We start from the raw sequence: 24905 nt of genomic DNA on the forward strand, positions 1-24905 counted from the left end.
ACCCAAGTCTTCTAGGGCACATTTATGTTATCGCATAGGTCAGAGATGGCTGAGGCAACTTCAGTTGTATGCTGAAAGTGATCTAGGTAGCAGCATACAACACTGCACAGGTTAATTTACATTGTCTAAAGCCTGGGTGAATTTGTTTCTGTAGAGTTCTGTGTGACTGTAGGTCAGTAGCAAATCTAACCCAGGTTCTTCTCTAGCAGACTGGATGTGTTACTTTCATAAATAACAAATAAATACGTCTTCAGTTATTAGCTACTGGTAGGTGTAAACATACATAGAGCAGAAATCAATTCTTAACTTGGTTTGGTGGAAATTGATTTTGGAGTTTGTCTGCTCTTGTTTAACAACCCCCTTTTACTTTTACTTTTTTTTTACTTTTTACTTTTACTTTTTTTTTACTACTTTGTTACAGAATATACAATACCCATTTGTCTGGTAGGAGTTGCTTCATTTCTGGCATAGGTGAAAGTAACTTGATCTTATTATGAATCCTTGTTAGTAAAGTGTTTCATAATCACAGTGGAAGTTTGTGCATTTTCTTTAATTTGATTTACTTTTTAGGATATTGAAGCAAAAAAAGAAGCACAGAAAGAAAAAGAAATTGATGAACAAGAAGCAAATGCATCAACGCTTCATAGGAGCAGGACTCCATTGGACAAAGACCTGATTAATACTGGAATCTATGAATCTGCAGGAAAACAAAGTTTACCATTAGTTCAGTTAATTCAGCAGTTACTAAGGTAATTGCTTTGAATTTATCTTTTATTTTTGTACAGAAGATCTGTTTAGATGTTTTAGGTACTAGTCAACTAAAGGATGACTAATTTTGACTAGCAAGTAAATAGCTTCCTGCTAGCATTTTAGCTCCTCAGAAATCAAAATATTGAACGTTATCCTAGCTTGCCTATAGTTTTGCTATTTTGTTTGTGAAAGAGCAAAATTCTATACTTAATTACATGATTTTAGAAAGACTTACTGTGTTGCTTTTATGGATTTTGATACTTCTGTACTGAAAGTCTGTGTAACATATAGGACAAATGTACAAAAGCCTGTCTTTACAAAGTATGAGAATTAGCACAAAGTTATTCAGGACTGAATGTTTTGCCTCAAGGAGACTGTAGCTGGGGCTATAAGTGGGCAAGAAACCTGAATTTTAAATTCTTGCCACTGAAAAAGAATTATGAATGCATGACAAATAAGAGTGCTGAAAACAAAGCTTCTTTATAGTGGCTGCAGCAGTATTTAATATGTAGCATATGTAGCAGGAAGTAATTATGAGTTTACTAAGAAATTTATTATGCCTTTTCACTTAATTGTGATAGTAACCATGTAATTTTATCAGTAATGAGACTCTTTTGAACTACATAGTGTCATGACTTTCACTGCAGCCTTTCAGTGAAAATTGTCAGATTATGTTTTTTGTGGGGAGTGATGACAAAGAATACAAAATTGATGTATTTTACGAAACCTGTTAAACAAAGTGCCTCCACAAAAGCCGTTGACCGTTTGGGTATTACGCTGCAAACATGGGAACATCCTACAAAAAAAACTTTGCATAGGTGTCATATATTTGTGTGAAATTCTAGCAAAAGCTTAACCCATGTTTCTGTGGACTGTCTTCACTATCGGCACCCTTTAAGTACTTTACATACTTTTATCCCAATTAGGAACATCGCTTCACAGACGATAGCCAAACTAAAAGATGTTGCTCGTCGCATTTCTTCCTGCATGGACCACGAACATTGTAGCAAAGAGAGATCTGCTTCTCTGGATCTCTTGCTCCGTTTTCAGCGTCTACTTGTTAGTAAACTTTACCCAGGAGACTGTGTTGGGCAGGTCCCTAATACATACAGTAAGTTATTGTAAAAAAAAATAAGACAATCCCCCCCTCCCCAGCATTTCTGTAATAACGTCTTTTACAGAATAGCAGTTTCTTATTTTAATTTATCTTCATGTCTCATCTATCAGCCTATTTGATGAGTCTGTCTGAAAAGTGTTTGAAAGTAGTTTCTTTAAATTGTTTTCTGTAAAGGAAAATTTCTTTTTGGAAGGCAGCAGGATCTAGGTAATAAACTTTTTGTAAACTTTTAAAACGATGTAGTTTCTTAATTCAATGCTAATACTGAGTGGCTGCATTTCAGAAGAGTTTGGTAGCTTTTGAAATCTGTTTCTTAAATGTGACTATGTGATGGTTTTCTGTGCTCTTTCTCTTTTTTATACAGGTCCTGACCTCTTAGGTGTTGGCTCTTTACTGAAGAAATACACTGCTCTTCTGTGCACACACATTGGTGATATACTTCCTGTGGCAACCAGCATTGCTTCTACTAGTCATAGGCATTTTGCAGAAGTGTCTCGTGTTGTGGATGGAGATTTAACAGGTATATTTTTCTTTGCTGCCCTCCTTTCCTCTTCTTCCACAAAATTATAAAGTTATATGGTACATGTTCTTGAAAGTTTTAAATGACTAAAAAAGGAGTAAATTAAATCTTTTGATTGATGGGAGAGGAGGAGGGAAAATCTTGATGGGGAAGGCAAGATCTTTAGATTAAAGCAGTAATAGAAGGCAGAATGTATTGCTTAGCGATTTACTTCCATGATGCTGTAAATGCGGGTCTTGAATGAAATCTGAATGTCTTCTGTTTTCTGTCTTTTAGGCATTCTTCTTCCAGAATTGGTAGTTTCTGTAGTACTACTCCTCAGTAAAAATGCTGGATTAATGCAGGAAGCTGGTGCTATCCCTCTGTTGGCTGGCTTGCTGGAACATCTAGACAGATTTAACCATTTAGCCCCTGGAAAGGAAAGGGATGACAATGAGGATTTAGCATGGCCAGGAATAATGGGTATGTACTAGTAGTGTCTAGACTGTTTATTTATGTTTTCATGAAGTAGCTATATAAAAATGGTGACTATTCATGAACTACTGTCAGGAAGGGAATTCTGCTTCAGAGTACAGATTTTTATTAACCAATTCATATGGCAGTCATATGGCAGTATTTATTTCTGTCAATGAATTCTTAAGTATAGAAGTAGGATTAAGCAGAGTACAAATGCAACTTTTTAAAGAAGTAGTTCCCATCATTTTGCTTTTTGAATGTGAAAAGTTGCAGTGAAAACATAAGTAGTACGTCTACACATTTTGTTACTAAATTCTATCTTTAACATAAAGGGAGAGTAATGTGAAGCTTTGAAATAAGAGGGTTTTCTTTTCCCAGGCACTTTATAATATGGACTGTATCTGGGGTGAGAAGAGAAGCAGAAAATGTGCATTTCTGACTGTGAGCATTTTACTGATAGAGGGAGGTACGAAACAGGGTTGATATGACCCAAGAGAGATAAGGGTCCCACTGCTAGACAGTAGCATGTTGGGAAGAGCAAAAACTATGTGAAAATTGAATTACTGGTCTAATAGAGCAAACTGAGATGAAAGCATATGTGTGCAAACATTAATCTGATGTTTCTTGCCTGGATGAAATTACCTTTAGTTTGAAGTAGTTGACTGATAAATAAATTGGAAGATTTCAAACGTGTATGTAACTTTCCTTCTTTTATTTAAAAAAATATGGATTTAGACTGAAATTAAATATACAGCCAATGCCTTGCAGGCAAGCATGTAATAAAACTGAAGTAATTTTGAGGGAGAACAGACTAGAGCAGTGATTTGCCAGAATACCAGTTGTTCTGCTCCACCTTCAAACAAAGCAGCTGTATAGTTGGGCAATGCTAGGTCTTCGACAGTGTGACATTGGAGATCAGTGCATAAAAGAACACAGCATACACACAATTTAATTGCATCCTATGTAGACAGGAACATATTAATAGCTATTTTGACTTTGAATCATATTGAAAAGACAAGCAGCCTTTTAATACAGGTGAAGAATTTGATTAGGCAACTGTTAAAAGGCTGTTTGCTTTCTGTTTTTCTTTTTATAAATTCTCTATTCTGTTTTATACCTGTAGGTTCATTTTTCACTGGCCAGAGTTGCAGAAATAATGAGGAGGTGACACTTATACGTAAAGCTGATCTAGAGAACCACAACAAAGATGGAGGATTTTGGACAGTGATTGATGGGAAAGTGTATGATATAAAGGACTTCCAAACCCAGTCTTTAACTGGCGGTAGCATACTCGGTGAGAATCAGAGTCTGAATTAAAGACACAAATTACTTCTATTTCACAATGAGATGGCATAAACAAGTTTTTAGATATTATACTGACTACCTCGTTCTTTCATTAGCTCAGTTTGCAGGTGAGGACCCAGTTGTTGCTTTGGAAGCTGCTTTGCAATTTGAGGACACGCGGGAGTCAATGCATGCCTTTTGTGTTGGCCAATATATGGAGGTAAAAATGTTATATATTAATGGATACATGCTTTCTAAAGTGAAATATTGCTTTGCTTTCAAAATTCTTGTTGGAGCTCAGTTCTAGCTTTCAACTTCTATTTCTTCTAATTAGCCTGACCAGGAAGTGATTACAACACCAGATCTGAGTACTTTGTCATCACCTCTAATAGACACAGAAAGGAATTTGGGTCTTCTCCTTGGACTGCATGCTTCCTACCTGGCAATGAGCACGCCACTATCTCCTCTGGAAGTTGAATGTGCCAGTAAGCAGAACTTTATTTTGACCTTAAATAAGTGATAAATACTTGCATGTCACAAGCATGCAAGAAAAAGACACAGGCCAAATAAATTAGCTGGAAATCTAGTACCTCTTTAGTTTTGCTGTCTTCTGAAGAAGTTCTTTATTCTTGACGTTAATTAACACACTCATCGAGGTCCAAAAATTTAGCAAGATTTAAATAAGGATTAGATAATTTTGAACAGTTAAATATCCAGAATTTTGTAATACACAGGATAGAGAGAATATTGGAAGAGAAAGGAGACTGTATCGCTTACCTCACTAATTTGTGTTCATTTAAGAGTGCCTGAAGCATCTGATGTTGGATTCTGTTTTGTTGGGTATCTTAGTTTGGTGAATAGAGGGTATAATTCAATATTAATCATAGAAAACTAGCTAAGGTCCTATTATCTCTAAACAGTGATGGCTGTCCTGTTGCTTAATTGTTCCTTAGTTGCAGCCCCCTTTTTTTCTACGAAAAAGTTGCAGCAAATGGAAGAGCTGCTAAACCTTCTCTTTTGAGTGTGTACATTGTATTTGAGGGAATTGTTGAGTCTCGATAGCTTAATCTTTCATCAGAATATACATTTGTGTTTTCTTTTCTTTCTTTTAGAATGGTTGAAGTCATCTATCTTTTCTGGAGGCTTGCAAACTAGTCAGATTCATTACAGTTACAATGAGGAAAAAGATGAAGACCATTGCAGTTCACCTGGTAACACTACCCCAAATAAAGCAAAACTGTACACACATCGATTAACTTTGAGTGACCATTCACAACCTTTTCTCCAAGCTATTGCAGATAATAATATTCAGGATCACACTGTGAAGGTAAGCCCTCAGTAGTTCTCCTCACAAAAAATGTTGCTGAAAGGAGACAGTGGTGGCCTGAAACAATTTTGTGGGTGGAAATTCTCCAGAAGTTATAAAAAAACAATTGTAAAAAGTTATTTCAAACTTACTTTTTGTGAAGGAGTGGTTGAATACAACTAATGGATAAAATGTGTGTGTTTCACTTAATATCATAACAGTACGGTTTCTTCTTTTGAATTTGAGTGGGAGGACTAAAAAATTTACATGTATTCTTATCCAAAAAAAGTTAATTATGCGTTACTTTTCATGTCAAGTTTTAGTAGCATTGACAGATTCTGCTTACCTCCAGTTGAACTAGGACGGAGTTTTCTTTCTCAAAGCAGATGTGTTTTGTGTCAGGTGCATATATGCCTTTGTCTTAAAGTCCCTTTGTGCCTTGGGGTTCAGGTTTCACCTCATTGGAATTGTGGATGTTATGAAAACCTCTATGATTTACATTGATCACTGTCTTCTGTAATACTTTCAGATTTTCTAACCCCTTGAGTTCAGTTCCTTTATCAAAAAACCCCAAATAAGTCTTTGGGAGGCTAGAATAGCCATAATGATGAGTCAGGAGAAGACAAAAATAGTGTTAGGTGACGTGGCTATCTCAGGAAGAGATAAAAGCAGTAGAAACTTTGTTCCTTGAGCAATGTTGCTCTTCGTACAAGAAGAATGATACAGGGTATTCTTTGTAGTATTTGGTTATAACTGCTGTGTATTAAATAGTGCATATTGTGTGTTGTATGTCACTTCTGAATGTTAGTTCAGATTGTGGAGGTTATTCAGTGTTATTTAAATGCTGGCTGCAGTATTTTGGGTCCTTTCACTGTATTTAAAACCAAAGTTAAATAGAGGCTGTTGTGTGTTTTTTGTAGGACTTCTTGTGTCAAATAGAGAGATACTGTAAACAGTGTCACTTAACAACACCAATCACATTCCCTCCTGAGCATCCTGTGGAAGAAGTAGGACGTTTGTTGTTATGTTGTCTTCTGAAGCATGAAGATTTAGGTAGGTAGGCTTGTGGTATAGCTGTCCCAGAATACGTTTTGGACCAGTTTAAACTCTGCTATGGATGATTTTGGAAATGTATATTCAGAGTTTGTCTTTTCCCATTAAGGTCACGTAGCACTGTCTCTTGTTCATCCTGGTACCCTTGGAGTTGACCAGGTAAAGCACAAAACCTTACCAAAATCTGTAGTGGATGTGTGTCGTGTTGTCTACCAAGCAAAATGCTCACTGATTAAGGTAAGCCTCTTACTTGCTGAAGTTTAGATTAGTTTTTATTTGAAGTGTTGTATTAAAAAGTTGTATATCGTTCATTTTATTGCATAGTAAACAGTAACCTAATCTTTCAATGGCTTTTCTAGACCCATCAAGAACAAGGACGTTCTTACAAGGAAGTTTGTGCTCCTGTCATTGAACGTTTGAGATTCTTATTCAATGAGCTACGTCCTGCAGTTTGCAATGATCTCTCTATAATGTCTAAATTTAAACTTCTTAGTTCCTTGCCCCGATGGCGGAGGGTAGCTCAGAAAATAATCAGAGAAAAAAGGAAAAAAAGAGGTAAGGCAATGTTAATGTTGTATTTTCTTTGAAACTGTGAAAATGAATCTAATTCCAAGGTCTGTTACTCTATATTTGAGACTCTTGATAGCTAAAGCATCAAAGCTTTTTGCTTTCTGCTGCATTTTCATGAAGTTTTCTAAATCAATGCTTACATGTCAGTTCCTACAGCAAAAACAGGCAGACAAGAGCCAAGGTTAGGTGAGGCATGCTTCTTTCTGTTCCAGCATATTAAAAATGATCCATCAATATCAGTCCCTCTGAATTGGTTTTAGCGGAGTTTAACTAGAAGTGGCATTTTACTAAAAATCATGTTTTATTAAAGCAGTGTAGTCAAAGAACTGTTTAAATGGAAATAAATTAATGTGGTGAACAAACACTCAAGTGGTTTTGAAGCTGGTCTTTAAAGATAAAAGCGTATTGCAGATACTACTAAAGCTAATTTGATAATAGTTGGACATAGAGTTCACCAGGGGTACATTTCCATTGTATTACAGGCAGATCTTAAGCATTCTGTATGCTTAGGTTATCATGCAAAACTAAAATGTGACACTGTAAAATATTACAGGTTACATGAGAAAATTTTTTTTTTTTTTTTCCTAGTGCCAAAAAAATCTGAATCCGCTGATGTGGAAGAATCCAAACTTGGAAACGAAGAGAGTGATTTAGAAGAATCCTGTGTGGTACCTCACAGTCCTGTACCTATCGAGAAAAGGCCCATACCAATCAAATCACCCAAGGTAGGCTATAAGATTTTGAATCAATCTTGTGAATAAAAATAACAAGAGGAAAAAAATATTACCTAAAGCATGATTGCTATAAGTTGGCATTTAATATTCTGATAATGGGAGTTTGGGATACATATATGGCACGTTGTTTTAGTGAAACATGGATTAATTCTTAAAAATAAGCGTGTGTACTGTGTACATATCTAGAGTATGTACCTTCTCTAGTTTTTAGAGTACTAATAATCTTAGAAGTGTTCATATAAAGCTTCATTTCAAAATAAAAGGTTGTGATGGGTTACTTCCTCTTTTTTGAATATTAATACATTTGAAATTTTGTGGAGCAATTTTAAACAAGATAATGAGTTATAAATAATACTAAGCTCTTTCATGGCTTTGAAGAAGTTCCTTCTTTCCCCCCCTCCAAGTATTTTATATTTGGACATGGTTTTTCATGAAATAACTTACATTTTTGGTAATTTAAAATCTGCTTTAACGTGCTACCTTACTGTTTTTCAGGATAAGTGGCAGCCACTTTTGAGTACAGTTACAGGTGTCCACAAATACAAATGGCTGAAGCAAAATGTCCAGGGCTTGTATCCACAGTCTGCCCTCCTTAACACCATTGTTGAATTTGCACTTAAAGAGGAGCCAGTGGATGTAGAGAAAATGAGAAAATGTTTATTAAAACAGGTAAAATAGATGAAAATGGGCTTGCATGTATTAGCAGTTTACATAAGTATGACAAGTTTTTTTTTCTCTTTTGCAGTTGGAAAGAGCAGAAGTTCGTCTGGAAGGAATAGATACTATTCTGAAATTGGCAGCAAAAAATTTTTTGCTCCCATCTGTACAGTATGCTATGTTCTGTGGATGGCAGAGGCTTATTCCAGAAGGAGCCAATATAGGGTAAAACTTTTTGTTGTTATGGCTTTCACAATTCTTCACTAAATAAAAAAACAACTTATTTTTGTTGTTGTTTTTCTGCAAAGGGAACCTCTTACTGACTGCTTGAAGGATGTTGATCTGATACCACCGTTTAACAGAATGCTGTTAGAAGTAACTTTTGGAAAGTTGTATGCGTGGGCTATTCAGAATGTCCGGAACATCTTGCTAGATGCTAATGCAAAATTTAAAGAACTAGGTGAATCTCATTTTGTTGTTGTTGGCTTGGGGGGAAAACTGTTTTAAATTAATATTGATTTTTTTTTTTTTTTAAAGTTCCCAATAATTGGTATCCTAAAATCAGTTTACTTGGTTTGTGCTGCGAAACACTTTGACTTTCTGTCCATCCATGTGTCATTCCGCTCCCCTCCTGTTCCTCTGCTCCCCTCCTGTTCCTCCTTAACTCACTTTTCAGTCTTTAAGAGAATGTTGCTGGTATCCCAGCAACAGGTGATTGATTACTCATCAGTAACATTTTACCATTAAAATCTAAATTATAAGAAGTTTCTTGGAACTTCAGTGTGTAAGCTCTTAAAGTCAAGCAGGGAATAAAAAAATATTTTAAGCCATCAAACAAATCTATAACCTGTTTTATTGTAGCTCCCAGATGTCAGCTGACATTTATATTACTTTATATATATATATATAGTAATATTTATATTACTTTTGAATTAGGTGTGCAGCCTGTTCCTCTGCAAACAATTACTAATGAGAATCCAGCAGGACCAAGTCTTGGGACTATTCCACAAGCGCGTTTTCTGTTGGTCATGCTCAACATGCTGACGCTGCAACACGGTGCTAATACCTTGAGCCTCCTCCTTAATTCTGGTATGCTGGCATTGACGCAAACAACGCTGCGGCTGATAGGTAGGAGATCTTCTGGTTTCTTGTTTGGAAGAAAGCACATTTTATAAATCTCCTGTATGTTTTACCTGTTGGTGTCCCCAAACTACAGAATGACTTTAAGGCTTAAAGATAGTACTTAATGCTATTCACCTTTACCACTGATACAAAACCCACATATTAAAGCACAATTGAGATTAAAGTTAGTTTGACTATAGCCTTTATTCATTCAGGATTTTCTCCAAAGCCTTTGCTTTGGCCATCTTTGCTGGAACGTAGGTGTGATAATGTAGTTTTGGTGGAAACATTACAAATAAAATTAAAATGGAAGCACTAAAAAGTGCCTGCTCCCTTTCATTTGTTGTAGCTATTAAAACCGTTCTCAGTTTGGTCAAAGCTGCCTTTGTGGTGTTTTTTTGCCATGATTCAAGTTGGCCTGCTTTTTCTTTCCTGTTTTTTTAAATATTAGCAAATATTTGTTCTCGTAACTGGTACTGAACTGGAGTGCTTATAAGAAGTTTTTCCAAAAACATTCTGTTGTTAGAACTATCTAGCAGCTAGACTCATCATTGTGATGTCTCTATTATTTGTCACTTACTTTTGTTCAAACAAGTATTGAAAGCCATGTGCATTCAAAACCACTATATTCTAGTTACCTGCAAGCTCATGTCACCTGTTAAGGCAGCTTTCCTATTTGTTATTGCTCTTATATTGCAAATCTTATGTACCTGAAAGTTTAAGTGTGACAAATGTACGTATAAAAACTTGTAGCTGGTTTTTAAATTTTTTGTCATGTTTTTTCTCTTAGGACCTAGTTCTGACAACATTGAAGAAGACATGATTACCTCTTCTCATGGAGCTTCTGCCACAGTCCTAGAAGAGTCAAGAAAGGAAACTACACCTGTTCAACTCCCTGTTTCTGGACCAGAACTGGCAGCCATGATGAAAATTGGTACCAGAGTGGTGAGAGGGGTAGACTGGAAATGGGGTGATCAGGTACAATTTCTTTCATATGGGTTTGGGTGTGTTAAAATCTAAAGTCTTTATTTAGTGGACTGTCTGTGAATTTTATGTTCAAACTTTAAAGGTAATTTTAATTTTCAAAGACTTGGAGAATTAACATAAAATATATTAATTATTTGTTAAACTTCATTTTTGGAGATGAAAATTCTTTTTTAGTGAGGCTGTTCTAATTCATGATTTAACAGGAAATGAATGTTTGCTACAATATTGTACACTTCCAATTAGGTGTGTATGGCACTTATGTAGGAAAATAAATATAAACATGAGCGTTGCTGCGTTTTACTGGGGTGATTTCTTTTGAAGATTGTGAAATGCTTTCCAACTTTATGCTGGATTTTGAAACATTATTGAATGTTTGTTGCCTAACCATTAAGTTAGCAGCAAAAAAGAGCAATTGCATTAATACTTTATGAACTTTGGATATGAGTTAGTGTTGTTCATTGTGTAACTTGAGCCCCTTTTTTCTGTCAGGATGGACCCCCTCCAGGTTTGGGTCGCGTGATTGGAGAATTGGGGGAAGATGGCTGGATCAGAGTGCAGTGGGACACTGGAAGTACAAATTCTTACAGAATGGGGAAGGAAGGGAAATACGATCTCAAACTAGCTGAGCCGCCGCCAGCAACACAGCCCACAACAGAGGATTCCGACACTGAGGATGATTCTGGTAAAAAAGCAATTTTTTTTTTTAATAAAAGTGGAGGCCAGGTTTTAGTTGAATTCCAAAATTGATAGTCCATATTATGAAAAAGCTTCTTTCACAGGAGAAAATGCTCCGTCAAAGAAAGATTAGTTTAATAGATGTACATTCCTGACCACAATCTTTCTTAAGATAGCTTTACCTTGAAAAAGGAGGATAGAAAGGATGGTATCACATTTGTTGCGTATTTGTGGGCCAAAGAAAACAGTATTATCCAACTGAAATAGTTTGTTACATATAGCAGGAGGTATACTTTTTAACATATGTTAATGCCATTCTGAAGTGTGTTTTTTATATGGCCTAATTTGACATCTAGTCATGATGCTTCCCTGTTCTTGGCACTGCATTTGGTATTTCTCTTGAGTTGTGTACTGCTAGAGAATAACTTTAAAATGTCTTCATAAAATACCTGGTTTATATTTTGCTCTTGCAGTTGGAAATAAGGAATCTTCTTCATGTCAAATAATCTTAGAGAAAATATTTACAACAAATACCTCACATCGTGTTTTTTTCAGAACTCTTTGTGAAATAGATTAACTCAATATTAATGTGTTCCTTTGCCTTTTGTGTCTCCCTTCAGAAGGAGAACAAGTTGAAAGGAATCTCCACCCTACTTCCATGATGCTTACGAGTACAGTGAACCTGTTGCAGACACTGTGTCTCTCTGCTGGCGTCCATGCTGAAGTCATGCAAAGTGACGCTACTAGGACTTTGTGTGGTCTACTCCGTATGCTTGTGGAGAGTGGAACAATAGATAAATCAGGTATATTATTTAGAAACAGTCTGACTCAGCTGTGTGCTTCTGTTTTGTGCTTCGTTGTCTTGTAGCTTTGTAAATCTTTTGTGACTAGTTTATAGCCTTTAAGGCCAAAGGCTAGAAAATGCATTTTCAGAGCTTTTAAAAATCTTAATTGTTAGCAAAAGCAACGTAAGTGATCTTGAGCATTCTTAGAACATTAGCAGTAAAAGCAGGAGAAATGCATGGGATGTGTATGTTTATAGTTGGCTTAGACAATAAATTTTAACAGTCTTTTTGAGGAGAACAGTATGACTGGATGTCATACTGATTTCCATAGCTGCTTTGTAATTTCAGAAATAATGCTAACTACTTTAAAATGAGGAAACAGTGTAAGTTTAAGTATTGTTTTAAAGGCATATTTAATAAAATTAATTACAGACTCTAAATTGAAGTTAATAGTTCATGTAAAGACAGTATGATTTGTCAAAAAAAGCCCCATGTAGTATATAGAGAAATACGTAGCTGTCAACTGTTATATGTATATATCTTTTTGTTTTTAGCTTCCTTGCCAAATAAATTAGTTTATAAAGAACAGCATAGGAGTTGGTGCACGTTGGGATTCATTCGAAGTATAGCACTCATGCCTCAGATGTGCAGCACTCTTAGTACATCTCAGTGGATAACTTTGCTAATGAAAATTGTTGAGGGGCATGAATCTTTCACTGCTGCTTCACTACAGAGACAGGTAATGTGTATATTTCCAAATTACTTTGATAGGCAATTAATTTAGTAGACTTTAGTTGTCTTAAAAAAAAAAAAGCCTATTTTAAAAAAACAGATGGGAAATGTCCTTAAGTCAATTTTTAATTAATTGAAAAAAAGATAACATGTCTTCTTATATTTAGGATTCAGTGTTTTAAATATATATCTGTAAGTTTTTTGAGCCTTCAGGGCACTACAGACTCCCTTGTTCTATTGAGAGCCTGAAAGTTTTGCATAGGTGAGAGAACAAAACAGTGTTTCAAAAATGTATTCAGGAAACTCCCATATAACATTTCCTAGAAGTTGAATAAAGAAAAGAATACCAAAAAGATGCTTAGGAAAAATGTGCAATTTCATGTTAAAGTTATCAAATTGTGTATTATCAACTTTCCCTCCTTTTGTAGTAGACTGTTACTATTGTTTTAATTACAGTCTTTCTTAAGAAGCTGCATCTTTGCATCTTCTTTTGTTATTGTATGTCCCTTGTCCCCTTCTGCCTTTTCTTTTTTCTTCTTTTCTTCTTTTTTTCTTTTTTTTTTTTTTTTTTGTGTGTGGTTGGTTTGGTTTTTGGGATTTTTTTTTTTACCTTTCCTTAGCATCTTATAGTGACTTTTACATGAGATTGAAAGGCAACCTTATTATGCAATAACTCTTCTAAGTTTTAAGCCTTGGGAATCAAAAGATCTTCTTAATCTTTTCCTTGATAAGACACCAGCATTTTTTAATAAAGACTTGTACCATAAAGGCCTTTGCATTTTTGTGTGATCTTCCAGCAAATTCCAGGAAGATCACACGTTTTTGTGTGATCTTCCAGCCAATTTGTTTTAATATGGTGAGACTTCTGTCGTCATTCAGGACTTAGTGCATTAGTCATCTGTGCTGTTCAGGGAATACTCGAGAGAAATAAGCATTTCTCATCTACCAGCATCTAACTTAATAAGGAAAAAACAAGACCTTGAAGTTTTAGAAATATGTGTTATTGACAGACGGTTACGAGAGAGGTTATCTTCACTGTTCTTGGTCACTTTTATTGTACTGGTCTCCTGGGTAGGAGGTGAGGAAGCTCAAAACCTGGAATACTCCTGTTCAGAGTGTGCAGCCCCGTCTGCTCTTTGATACTGCAGCTCGGCGCCTTCCCCGTGTTCCTCGTCAGTCCTGCACTGAGTGTCTGGGTTTAGAGATGGCAGCCTGTTCCTTCTGTGTTGGAGGCCCCAGTTTTGCAGTAACTACTTTTGGGTGTCACTGTCGTTGCTTTTTGCCTTCTTGTATCATTCAGCTTTATATCCCATGATTTTTAATTATCATACCTTCATTGCAGAACACTTGTGAACTTCCATTCTGAAATACATCTTGGTACTAAGTTCTGAGTATGGAATCTGAAGAAACCTTCCCATTCTGTATTCCTATTTTTCCTATGTGTTTTAGTCATTTACATTGTTTCCCAGTATGTGCTTGTCTCATGTCCTGAATATCGAACAGGTTGTATTCACTAATATAACATGCCAATAAAATTGTTACTGACTTTGAACTGGCACAACTTCTTTTAAAGTATTCCTTAGCAAACTGAACAGCAGATTGGTAGCTCTGTCATTTCTACATCCGGAAAGAAATCAGTATTATGGAAAGAACTACAAAGGAAGGCTAACTTTTAAAATGTCTTTCTTCTGTACTTAATATGCTTGAGAATTTCTTTACTATTTTGTGACTTAGAATGGAATAACACTAATTTTCTTCTCTTTTTAGATCCTTGCTGTACATTTATTGAAAGCAGTACTTCCGTCCTGGGATAAAAATGAAAGGTCAAGAGACATGAAATTTCTTGTGGAAAAACTGTTTGGATTTTTAGGCAGCCTGCTTAGTACTTGTTCTTCAGATATCCCGCTACTCAGAGGTAGAGGAGTTTTCCCTCAGTGGTTTATTTTTATGTATAGAAAATGGGTGCGTTAAATTGATAACTGTTGTGCAATTGCTTTATCTTTCCAGAATCTACTCTGAGAAGGAGAAAGGCCAGGCCCCAAGCATCTCTAACTGCCACTCACAGTAGTACTTTAGCAGAAGAGATAGTGGCATTGCTGAGGACGCTCCACTCGCTCAGCCAGTGGAATGGACTCATAAACAAGTACATCAACTCTCAGCTAACCTCCATCACCCACATCTTTGCAGGAAAACAGTCAGAAGGGGTAGTTTCCACGTTTTAAAATAAGCTCATTTTTATAGCAATATTTATTTTGAAATTATAAATATTAAATGTTTTTAAACAATATTAAGCTTAATTTTGAAACCATTTTTCTATTTATATATATGTATTTGTTTTGTAATTTTTAAATTGAAGTATGTGTGATTAACTTTGTATTTTAAAGCAGAGAGAAGTTTGAGTTTTCTCCCTACAGTTAATTTTACTGTTCTTTGTTAGGCTGTGTTGGACGACTACTTCTCTGACACCGAGAATCCGGAGGTGGGAGGCTTAATGGCAGTGTTAGCGGTGATTGGTGGCATAGACAGTCGCTTGAGACTGGGAGGACAAGTAGTTCATGATGAATTTGGAGAAGGCACAGTCACACGCATCACCCCAAAAGGGAAAATTACTGTACAGTTCTATGACATGCGAACATGTAGAGTGTGCCCTCTCAATCAACTAAAACCAGTAAGTTCATTTTAATGAGGCTTTAATACAGGGAAGGGTATGATTAATGACTCTGATATGGTGCAAAGAAAATATTTGTTCTTCATTGGGTAAATATACTGACATTCAACACATACAACGCTCTGAATGCAAATTTAAGATGATACTCATATGAACCTCTCTAGGGTCTTTAATGCCTGTCCTTATTTGTTGAGGAAGTGAAAGGAGAAGGGATTTGACCTGAAGTCCATTAACTTGAGGTAAAATCCCAAGTCATGACAATGTGATTTAAAGCTCTTACAGGAGAGGAGCTTATTTATTTGTCTTAACTTGATTTGCTGACTAATGTAGAAAGTGGTCAGTGTTTTCATTTGAGTCTTCATAATGTGGCTTTAGTGAAAGCACAGTCAAAGTGGCTGGTCTGCTTCAGGGACTGCAGTTCTTCCTTGCTCCTGACTCTGTCTTTTCACCAAGTAGACTTGCAATTGCATGGTACAAATACAGGTTTAGGAGCTATGTAAGGAATGGAAACACTCCTCAGTTGTTTCTGGTCAAGAGCAATAAGACAAATACTATTTTTTCTCTACTTCAGTTAATAACTATTGAAACTACTGAATGATTTTGTAAAATTTTGGAAAATGCTTAACTGTATTTTGTTTTGTTTTGTCTGGTTCTTCTCCCACTGTCTAGCTTCCAGTTGTAGCTTTTAATGTGAACAATTTGCCTTTCACTGAACCTATGCTATCCATTTGGGCTCAACTAGTAAACCTGGCTGGAAGTAAAATAGAAAAACAAAGAATGAAGTCTCCCAATCAGGGCCTTTCAGGTACAGCTCGGCTTTTTTTTGGTTGTTTTTTTTTGTTTGTTTTTATATAGAAGGGTGTACTCTGGAAACAATACTGGTAACAGCAAATGTACATAAGAGAAAGATGTTTATGGAACCCTACCTTTTTTCTTGGTTAACATTGAATAGTATGTACTTAGAAGACAAGTTCAGCTAGGAGATGAGTTGCTCTGCACTGTAAGTGGAATGCTGTTTGTACTTTGGAGAGAAAATGTAAATAAGATTTGGGTTTCAACTTTTTGTATTGAACTGTTTAAAATACTGGATACATATAACAACTGCACTTACTGTGCTATATATCAGCTGTATGATTGTCCAGGGTGTGGAAAGTAGGAAGGCAGTGTTTTTAATATCATGGGTCATAGAATGTGTGCAGACTTCTTTTCCAGGTGCTATTCAGACTGCCTCATATCATCAATATTTCACAAGCTTTCACACAGTGAGTTAAGATGTAAACTGATTTTTGGACTGAGGTTGTAAGAGTGATAGCCTTTCTTTATTACAAGAGATTACTAGGGCTCATGGCTGCTTAATGTTTCTGATAGGTCAAGTGGATTTGGATCTACTGCGATGCCAGCAATTAAAGCTGTACATACTGAAAGCGGGCCGAGCTCTTCTTTCTCACCAGGACACGCTAAGGCAGATCTTATCTCAACCAGCTGTTCAGGATTGTGCACTAAATCCTGCAGGTATTCTGAAATGCAGCTTGAGTATTCTGCTGTTTATTTAGATGGTAGATAGAGTATGTGACTGTAACCCTCGCTAGTGGCAGTTGGATGGTAAAATTAGGTTTACCCTCTAAAGACAAAAAATTAAAAATTAAAATTCAGGAATGCTTTAACCTTATATATAAAAAGCATTTTGACTTTGTAACTTACATTTTGAAGACTAAGTGGATCAAGTGTTTGAAGCTTGAAATATTGGCATTGACTAAATTTGTAAGTGTCCTATAGTTAATGTTGTAAGTAATTTTAAGGTAATTTCTGTGGGTTTTTTGCATTGGTTTCTCTTTCTGCTTCAAAACTTGAAGTATTAATTCTCAATTGCCTTTCCTTTTACTTCAAATGCTTAGTTTTGTTGGAGTGAGAACATTCATAAACATGAATATTTATGCCAACAAGAATACAAAATCAAATATAAAAGTTGCAGAATCGTGAGCTGGCTGATTGAAAAACAGTGTACTCTTTTGAAGGGGCAGTGAATACCTATAGGGACCTCTTTCCAAGAGGTGTATTAGAGGGAGAAATTACTCAACCCAGAAAGTATACACGATGATTTTGGGGATCAATGAGACTGTTGGTTGTCTATGTAAAGTGGTTTTTCCTGGAAGGACTTCTTTATAATAATATTATTGTAACAAGGTGAACTCAGAAGATACTTGTGCAAATTCACTGTCTGGTGAGCAGTTTCTGCTGGACATGTTCTAGGTGTATTTTAGTAAAAACTATTGTTTATCTACAAATTTCTCAGTTGCTTTTTTGTACAGAGATTCTGGCACACATGATTTAATTTTAAACACATGATTCCTGTGGAGAAGAAATATGGGAGAAATAACAATATGTTTGATCAACCAGTAGGCCCTAGAATAAGTTTCCTGATTGACTTGTATTACACGGTTTTGGTTAAAATAATGTTTTTGTTTCAAGAGGATGGAGCAGTTGCCTCTCCCGATATAGGAGATATGTCTCCTGAAGGACCTCAGCCTCCCATGATTCTTTTACAGCAACTTTTGACAGCTGCTACACAACCATCACCTGTGAAAGCAATATTTGACAAACAAGAGCTTGAGGTAGAGTCTGTGTTTTCTGCTAATTAGTAACCTAATAAATCTTTCTAATTCGCATCCCAGTTAGAATAGACTAGACTGTTTCAGTTAGAAGAGACGTATAAAGATTGTCTAATCCAACTGCCTGACCAATTCAGGGCTGACCACTTAAAAGCATGTTGTGAAGGGCATTGTCCAAATGGCTCTTAAACACTGATGCGCTTGGGGCATCAGCCACATCTCTAGGAAGCCTGTTCCAGTGTTTGACCACCCTTTTGGTAAAGATACGCTTCCTAATGTCCAGTCTAAACCTCCCTTGGCACAGCTTTGAACTGTTTGCACGAGTCCAATCACTGGATCCCAGGGAGAAGAGATCAGCACCTCCCTCTCCACTTTCCCTCCTCAGGAAGCTGTAGAAAGCAATGAGTTTGTCCCTCAGCCTCCTTCTCTCCAACCAAGGCAAACCCTGAGTCCGTAGCTGCTCCCCATAAGACATTCCTTCCAGCCCTTTCCCCAGCTTTGTTGCCCTCCTCTGGACACATTCAAATACCTTCACGTGCTGCTTAAATTGCGGGGCCCAGAACTGCACACAGCACTCAAGGTGAGCCTGCACCAACACTGAATACAGTGGTATTATCACCTCTCTTGAGCAGCTGTTTACTCTGGGTTTGATGCACCCCAGGATGCGGTTTGCCCTCTTGGCTGCCAGGGCACACCGCTGACTCCTGTTGAGCCTGCTGTCAACCATCACCACCAGATCCCTTCCTGTGGGGCTGCTCTCCAGCCATTCCTCTCCCAGTTTATACTTGTGCCCTGCATTATTCCATCCTAGATGCAGGATCCAGCATTTCAACTTGTTAAATTTCATCCCATTAATCATAGCCCAGTGCTCCAATCTATCTAGATCCCTCTGTGAGGCGTCCTGTCCCTGAATAGAGTCAACAGCACCTCCCAGATTGGTATCGTCAGCAGACTTGCTAACTCCTGTATCCAGACCATTGATAAATGTATTGAACAGGACTGGCCCTAGAACTAAACCCTGAGGAACACCACTGGTGACTGGTTGCCAGCCAGATGTAGCCCCGTTTGCTACAACCCTTTGGGCTCTGCTCTTCAGCCAGTTCTTCACTCAATGCACTGTGAACCCGCTCATCCAACAGTTGGACAACTTGGCCAGAAGGATGCTGTGAGAGACAGTATCCAAAACTTTACTAAAATCCAGAAAATTACCTCCACCGTCTTCCCGTGGTCCACTAGGTGGATGACCCTATCATAGAAGGATTTCAAATTAGTTAAATAGGACTTACCCTTTGTGAACCCCTGTTTTCTGTTTCTGATGATTGCATTATTCTTTAAATGTCTTTCAGTAGTACCCACTATAAACCTCTTTGTAATTTTTCCAGGAACTGAGGTTAGACCAACACGTATGTAGTTCCCTGGGTCTTTCCTCATGGCCTTTTTTGTAGATTGGAATAACATTGGCTGGCTTCCAGTCATCAGGGACCTCCCCAGACCCCCATTGAAGTTGAAACCTGTTAAGATACAGGTTTAAAAAAAAAAAAGTGACACTGAACCCTTTTTGGCAAATAACCTTTAATTTCAGGCACATACACAGAAAACATACTAAATATGCTTGTTTTACATGGACTGATTGATTTGTTCTCCTTTAGGCTGCTGCTTTGGCAGTATGCCAGTATCTGGCTGTAGAGTCTACGCATCCTTCAACTCCAGTGTTTGAAGACTGCAGCTCTAGTGAAGCTACAACACCCGTCACAGTGCAACATATCCGACCCACAAAAGTGAAGAAACGCAAGCAGTCTCCAATTCCACCCCTCCCCATTGTAGTTCAACTTATGGAAATGGGATTTCTTAGGAAAAACATAGAATTTGCACTAAAATCTTTGTCTGGAACTTCTGGAAGTGCTTCTGGATTACCAGGTATTTCATTTAGTTAATGATGTTAGAAGGAAAGGTGCAAGCAGATTAAAATACTATGTACAAGGGAGCAGTTGTTACTTCTCTTTTTGGATGCTATCTTAAGAATGTCAGAGAATCCCTTAGAGACAAACTGAGTTTGTTTTCTGTATTAGGAGTGGAAGCCTTGGTTGGATGGTTGTTGGATCACCCTGATGTTCAAATTACGGATCTCTCTGATGCTGATACTCTGTCTGATGAATATTCAGATGAGGAAATAACAGAAGAGGTAGAAGAAGCTGAAGCTGCTTGCCCTGTGGTAAGTATCAATTTACTAAATCTTGAGCCATGCTAGCTGGCTGCAAATTTTGTAATTATTTCCTTTTGTAAACTTGGTTAGAGTACAAGGACATTCTGCTGTCCCAAGCTTTCAAGACAGTAGCAAGGACCACGTTTGCTATATGTTTCTAAGGCATGTCATGAAAGAACTCAAGATCTATAAATAGATTACAGAGTGCTGGGTCCTGCACTGGGGTCACAACAACTCCATGCACCGCTACAGGCTTGGGGAAGAGTGGCTGGAGAGCTGCCTGGCAGAAAGGACCTGGGGAAGTTGGTTGACAGCAAGCTGAATATGAGCCAGCAGTGTGCCCAAGTGGCCAAGCACCCTGGCTTGTATTAGAAATACAAGGTGGGGATTGGTCTCTTCTCCCAATTAACAAGATGAGAGGAAATGGCCTCAAGTTGCTCCGGAGGAGGTTTAGATTATTAGGAAAAATTTCTTCATTGGAAGAGTTATCAAGCTTTGGAACAGGCTGCCCAGGGAAGCAGTTGAGCCACCATCCCTGGAAGTATTTAAAAGACAAGCAGATGTGGTGCTGAGGCGCATGGTTTAGTGGTAACTTGGCAGTGTTAGGCTAATGGCTGGACTTGATGATCTGAAAGGTCTCTTTCAACCAGCATGATTATTTAACAGTAGCACAGGGGAAGAGTGGTATGCAGGTAGATATTTCACTAGTGGTAGCTCTAAGTATTCCTGACAGTTGGTCTCAGTTTCATCTGAAATAGTCAGTGCTATAGTGTAATATTTGTGAAGGACTCTTTTTTAATTATAATTTTATTTTTTTTAGTTTTACTTTTTTTCCCCACCTCCCTTCCTTTGGTCTTGAAAAAAAATGAGTGTATGTTAGATACAAGAAATGTCTGAGGAATTAATGAATAAGTGGCAAAAAGATGTCAGTGAAATAAATTAGCTTTTTCCTTATAAAAACTGTTTTTCACTTACTGGTGATAAAATATCCATTACAATGCTTATTAATTGTGGTGACTTTAGTATGAATTTATATTAGGCTTCTGTTGACTTACAGGAACAGTTTCAATAAGAATTTGCCAAGGAAATGAAATGAGTTCTATATTTCTTTTTTTTTTTTTTTTTTTTTAAGGAGTTATGTTGAGTTTTCTGGCATGTGGGATCTTGTAATTGAAAGAAATGCATTATATTTTGAAGGAAATTAACTTGACATTGAGTTCTGATATCAGTGAGAAACTGCTGTATATTACCTTGAATAAAAAAACATTAATTGCTCAAAACAGAACAAAATTATCTGAAAATTCTCATTACAGATGGAATGCAATATTTCTCTTAAAATTTTTAATCAAATCTTGAAAGGAATCACTCCTGATAACTACAATCCTACCTTTTTCATCAGCTTGTTTTTCTAAGGGAATACTTTAAATCCCATTGTATTATATAACAAAAAAAAATTGGTACTGTACTTTAGGTAGAAGATTACCATTCACCATTGTTTGTTTGTTCGTTTGTTTTTTTTTTCCTCTCCAAACAAGTACCCTAAGAAGTGAAACGTGAATGTGTATCTGCACGGCAAAGTAGATTAATCACAAATCATTTTCTAATTTTATTTGGCAAGCAGATTTCATAAAAGCAATTTGCAGCTTGTTTCACACATGTTGAAAATTTGCAGCTACATTCCTTGGCAAGTAATTTTGGAAACTAAACTTTAGTTTGAAGTAAAGTAGATCAAAAATTTTAGCCCGATAGTGAGTTGACCTATTGAAGATTTTGCCCATTTTGGCATGCAACTTGGATATTGTATGTGTTTGGTTTTGTTGTGTTGTCTTCAGTCCCTGCTAACAATTTTATTTATCCGAATTGAGAACAAATTTTGTAACTGTTATATGTTTATTTTTGGTTTTTTTTTCCAGTCAAGTGGTGCTGTTGTAACAGAGAGCCAGACCTATAAGAAACGAGCTGATTTCTTAAGTAATGATGACTATGCTGTGTATGTGAGGGAGAATATTCAGGTAAGCGTGATAATGAAAAGATATATATATATATATATATATATAAAAATAAAAAAACTACTTTCCTCTGGTGTAAAAGTCTTTACGCATCTATGGCATTCTGTTGTCTTTTTTTCCCTAGGTGGGGATGATGGTTAGGTGCTGCAGAACCTATGAGGAGGTTTGTGAAGGAGATGTAGGCAAAGTTATTAAATTGGATCGAGATGGATTGCATGACCTGAACGTACAGTGTGATTGGCAACAAAAGGGTGGTACTTACTGGGTCAGATATATCCATGTTGAGCTTTTAGGTAAGTTTGCTGCTGACTGCTTTTTAATAAAAACCTAAATTATACACTAAGGGAGTTGTATTTTGGGGGAAGCAAAACCCGCTCACTATGCATTTATTCTTACAACTGCTAGGATTTCCACCGCAGAGTTCTGCCTCTCATATCAAGATAGGTGACAAAGTGCGTGTGAAAAGCTCTGTTACCACACCCAAATACAAATGGGGATCAGTTACTCATCGAAGTGTGGGAGTTGTCAAAGGTAATGTATATTCAAAATGGGGCATGGGGAGGTAGTAGAACTGGAAACCACACAGACTTTCTGCAATGTTTAAGGAGAGAATCTTCTAGACACTTAAAACTTTATCACACTGTTTTGTGGAATAGTGCATGATGATAAAGAGTATAGGATGCATTTCATGTCTGTGACGAATTTTTAGACACATACTCTGTGGCACCCTATTTTGTTATTTGAGCCACTTCATTCACATACAGTAAAGGTCTTCTCTGCAGCTTCCCGTTGTAGTTCTCTTTTATAATTTGGATGAACCACAAATGGTTTTACTTTAAGAAGTAAATCTAGCTTGAAGACTTCATATGAAAGTGAGGAGAAGGTGGGATGAGCTAGTGTCAAACTGTAAGGGATTTTATAGAAGTAATCTGTGGGACATAGATTCTTAGAAGGTGTACAGATTTTGATCTTAGAAGGTCTAGGCTTAGAAGTACTCTTTCCCTTTGGGAGCTGTTTTAAAAAAAAATATGAAAAATTCAGAGTCAAAGAATTTAAATAGATAATATGTATCTTTAAAAAATCTTGAGAATTCCTTTTCCCTCTGCCCCTTTCTAGGCTGATTAGGTTAATATGTAGTTCCATTAAAATAAGATTACTTTTGAAAGCTACTTTTATTACGTGTTTCTGCTCTGATGTTGCACCATATACTTTTCTGCTTCTTTTTATAAAGATTTGTAACACACTGTATTTTCTGCATGTTTTTGTCATAGCTTTTAGTGCCAATGGAAAAGATGTCATTGTAGACTTTCCGCAGCAGTCTCATTGGACTGGCTTATTGTCAGAAATGGAACTGGTCCCCAGCATTCATCCTGGAGTCACGTAAGTCATTATTTACATTTTTCTTAATGTGTGTGGGCTATCCTTTAGCTTTACTGTCCTGATTCCATTATCTTGACTGGTGTTACAATTAACTTTGTACCATGAAAACTTCTAGAAATACATTTACTCGTTGTTCTTTTGTGAAATCAGGTGTGATGGCTGTCAGATGTTTCCTATCAATGGGCCTAGATTCAAATGCAGAAATTGTGATGATTTTGACTTTTGTGAAACCTGTTTTAAAACCAGGAAGCACAACACCCGACATACTTTTGGCAGGATAAATGAACCAGGTAAGTTTCAGAATCTAAGTGTTTATTAGATTAATTTGATATGCATTGAATTTGTTTTTAGAAACGGCAGTTTTAAATTTCGGCTCCTTAACATAAGAAAACTAGTGTTCGGACTGACCCTCTAGACAAAAAAAAAAAAAAAACAACCAAAACATTTTTAGTAGATCATAGCACTGCTACAATTGCACATGGCTGACTACACCAAAAGATCAACCCTTAAGATTTCTTTTTAGTGTTTAAAAAAATTTAAAAAATATGGCTACTTGACAGTAACTCTTCATCAGAACTGAGATTTCAGCTACACCAAGAGTAAAATGTGTAATTCTTTAATCCTCCTGCCTTTTGCTATCAGCCTAAATGTAGGTGAATGGAATCCTCATGGCAGCAGGTGCAGTTTGAAATACCAAAGATACCTTCTTACACCTCAGTTGCTCTTCAACAATTTTGCCTATAAGTGTTTGATGGCTGTTGACTCATTTTCCTGACACTAGCTTTTATTTCTTTTCTCTCCACCTGTCTAAAAATCAGTCTGATCCCTAGTATTTGCAAGGTGATGCTGACTTCTGGACTAAACCTCTTCATATTTACACATAGCTGGTCTAATTGGTTTGGAAAACGAATAAAACTGATTCCCTACTAGAAATTATGAATGTGCATTGCATGTGTATGATGGTTCATCTAAAGCTCAAGAAAGACTTTCCATGAAGAAATCAGTTAATATGGTCATACAGCTAGTATGGCGTGAATCTGTAATCCTTCTCGTTGTCCTGGATAGAGTAGAGGAGTTACAATATTCTTTTAGCCAGGCTTTCTAGAAGCTACAAAGATCGGTGAAGGCGAAGTAGAAGTGGGTTTTTGCAGGGAGGAAATCAGCAACTTGCTAAACCACCTCGTTCTTGAGCAAGATTAGGAATTTTTGAGTGTTGTAACTTAGCTGTGTCTATTCTTCTGTAAGGAATGTCTGAGGGTTAGTTCATCATTTTTCATATGCTGTGGTG

At 36.7% G+C, this 24905-nt stretch overlaps 1 protein-coding gene across 1 annotated transcript in view; it reads left to right on the top strand.

Moving 5' to 3' along the window:
* Window positions 1-24905, top strand: part of HERC2 (HECT and RLD domain containing E3 ubiquitin protein ligase 2) — a 119139-nt gene that overhangs the window by 47283 nt on the left and 46951 nt on the right. Inside the window, exons 20-52 of the mRNA XM_074168238.1 lie at window positions 571-749; window positions 1677-1861; window positions 2232-2387; window positions 2664-2849; window positions 3967-4137; window positions 4244-4347; window positions 4462-4612; window positions 5240-5454; window positions 6354-6486; window positions 6596-6723; window positions 6846-7041; window positions 7645-7781; window positions 8286-8459; window positions 8536-8672; window positions 8756-8907; window positions 9384-9575; window positions 10360-10547; window positions 11046-11238; window positions 11852-12034; window positions 12571-12755; window positions 14516-14663; window positions 14756-14952; window positions 15186-15416; window positions 16086-16221; window positions 16785-16928; window positions 17886-18028; window positions 19675-19942; window positions 20095-20237; window positions 22142-22240; window positions 22362-22530; window positions 22643-22768; window positions 23509-23617; window positions 23768-23907. Of these exons, the coding sequence (XP_074024339.1) occupies window positions 571-749; window positions 1677-1861; window positions 2232-2387; window positions 2664-2849; window positions 3967-4137; window positions 4244-4347; window positions 4462-4612; window positions 5240-5454; window positions 6354-6486; window positions 6596-6723; window positions 6846-7041; window positions 7645-7781; window positions 8286-8459; window positions 8536-8672; window positions 8756-8907; window positions 9384-9575; window positions 10360-10547; window positions 11046-11238; window positions 11852-12034; window positions 12571-12755; window positions 14516-14663; window positions 14756-14952; window positions 15186-15416; window positions 16086-16221; window positions 16785-16928; window positions 17886-18028; window positions 19675-19942; window positions 20095-20237; window positions 22142-22240; window positions 22362-22530; window positions 22643-22768; window positions 23509-23617; window positions 23768-23907 (5398 nt within the window). The remainder of the gene's footprint in view (window positions 1-570; window positions 750-1676; window positions 1862-2231; window positions 2388-2663; window positions 2850-3966; window positions 4138-4243; window positions 4348-4461; window positions 4613-5239; window positions 5455-6353; window positions 6487-6595; window positions 6724-6845; window positions 7042-7644; window positions 7782-8285; window positions 8460-8535; window positions 8673-8755; window positions 8908-9383; window positions 9576-10359; window positions 10548-11045; window positions 11239-11851; window positions 12035-12570; window positions 12756-14515; window positions 14664-14755; window positions 14953-15185; window positions 15417-16085; window positions 16222-16784; window positions 16929-17885; window positions 18029-19674; window positions 19943-20094; window positions 20238-22141; window positions 22241-22361; window positions 22531-22642; window positions 22769-23508; window positions 23618-23767; window positions 23908-24905) is intronic.

Source organism: Numenius arquata, chromosome 1 (assembly GCF_964106895.1).
Source record: "Numenius arquata chromosome 1, bNumArq3.hap1.1, whole genome shotgun sequence".
Taxonomy (NCBI): domain Eukaryota; kingdom Metazoa; phylum Chordata; class Aves; order Charadriiformes; family Scolopacidae; genus Numenius; species Numenius arquata.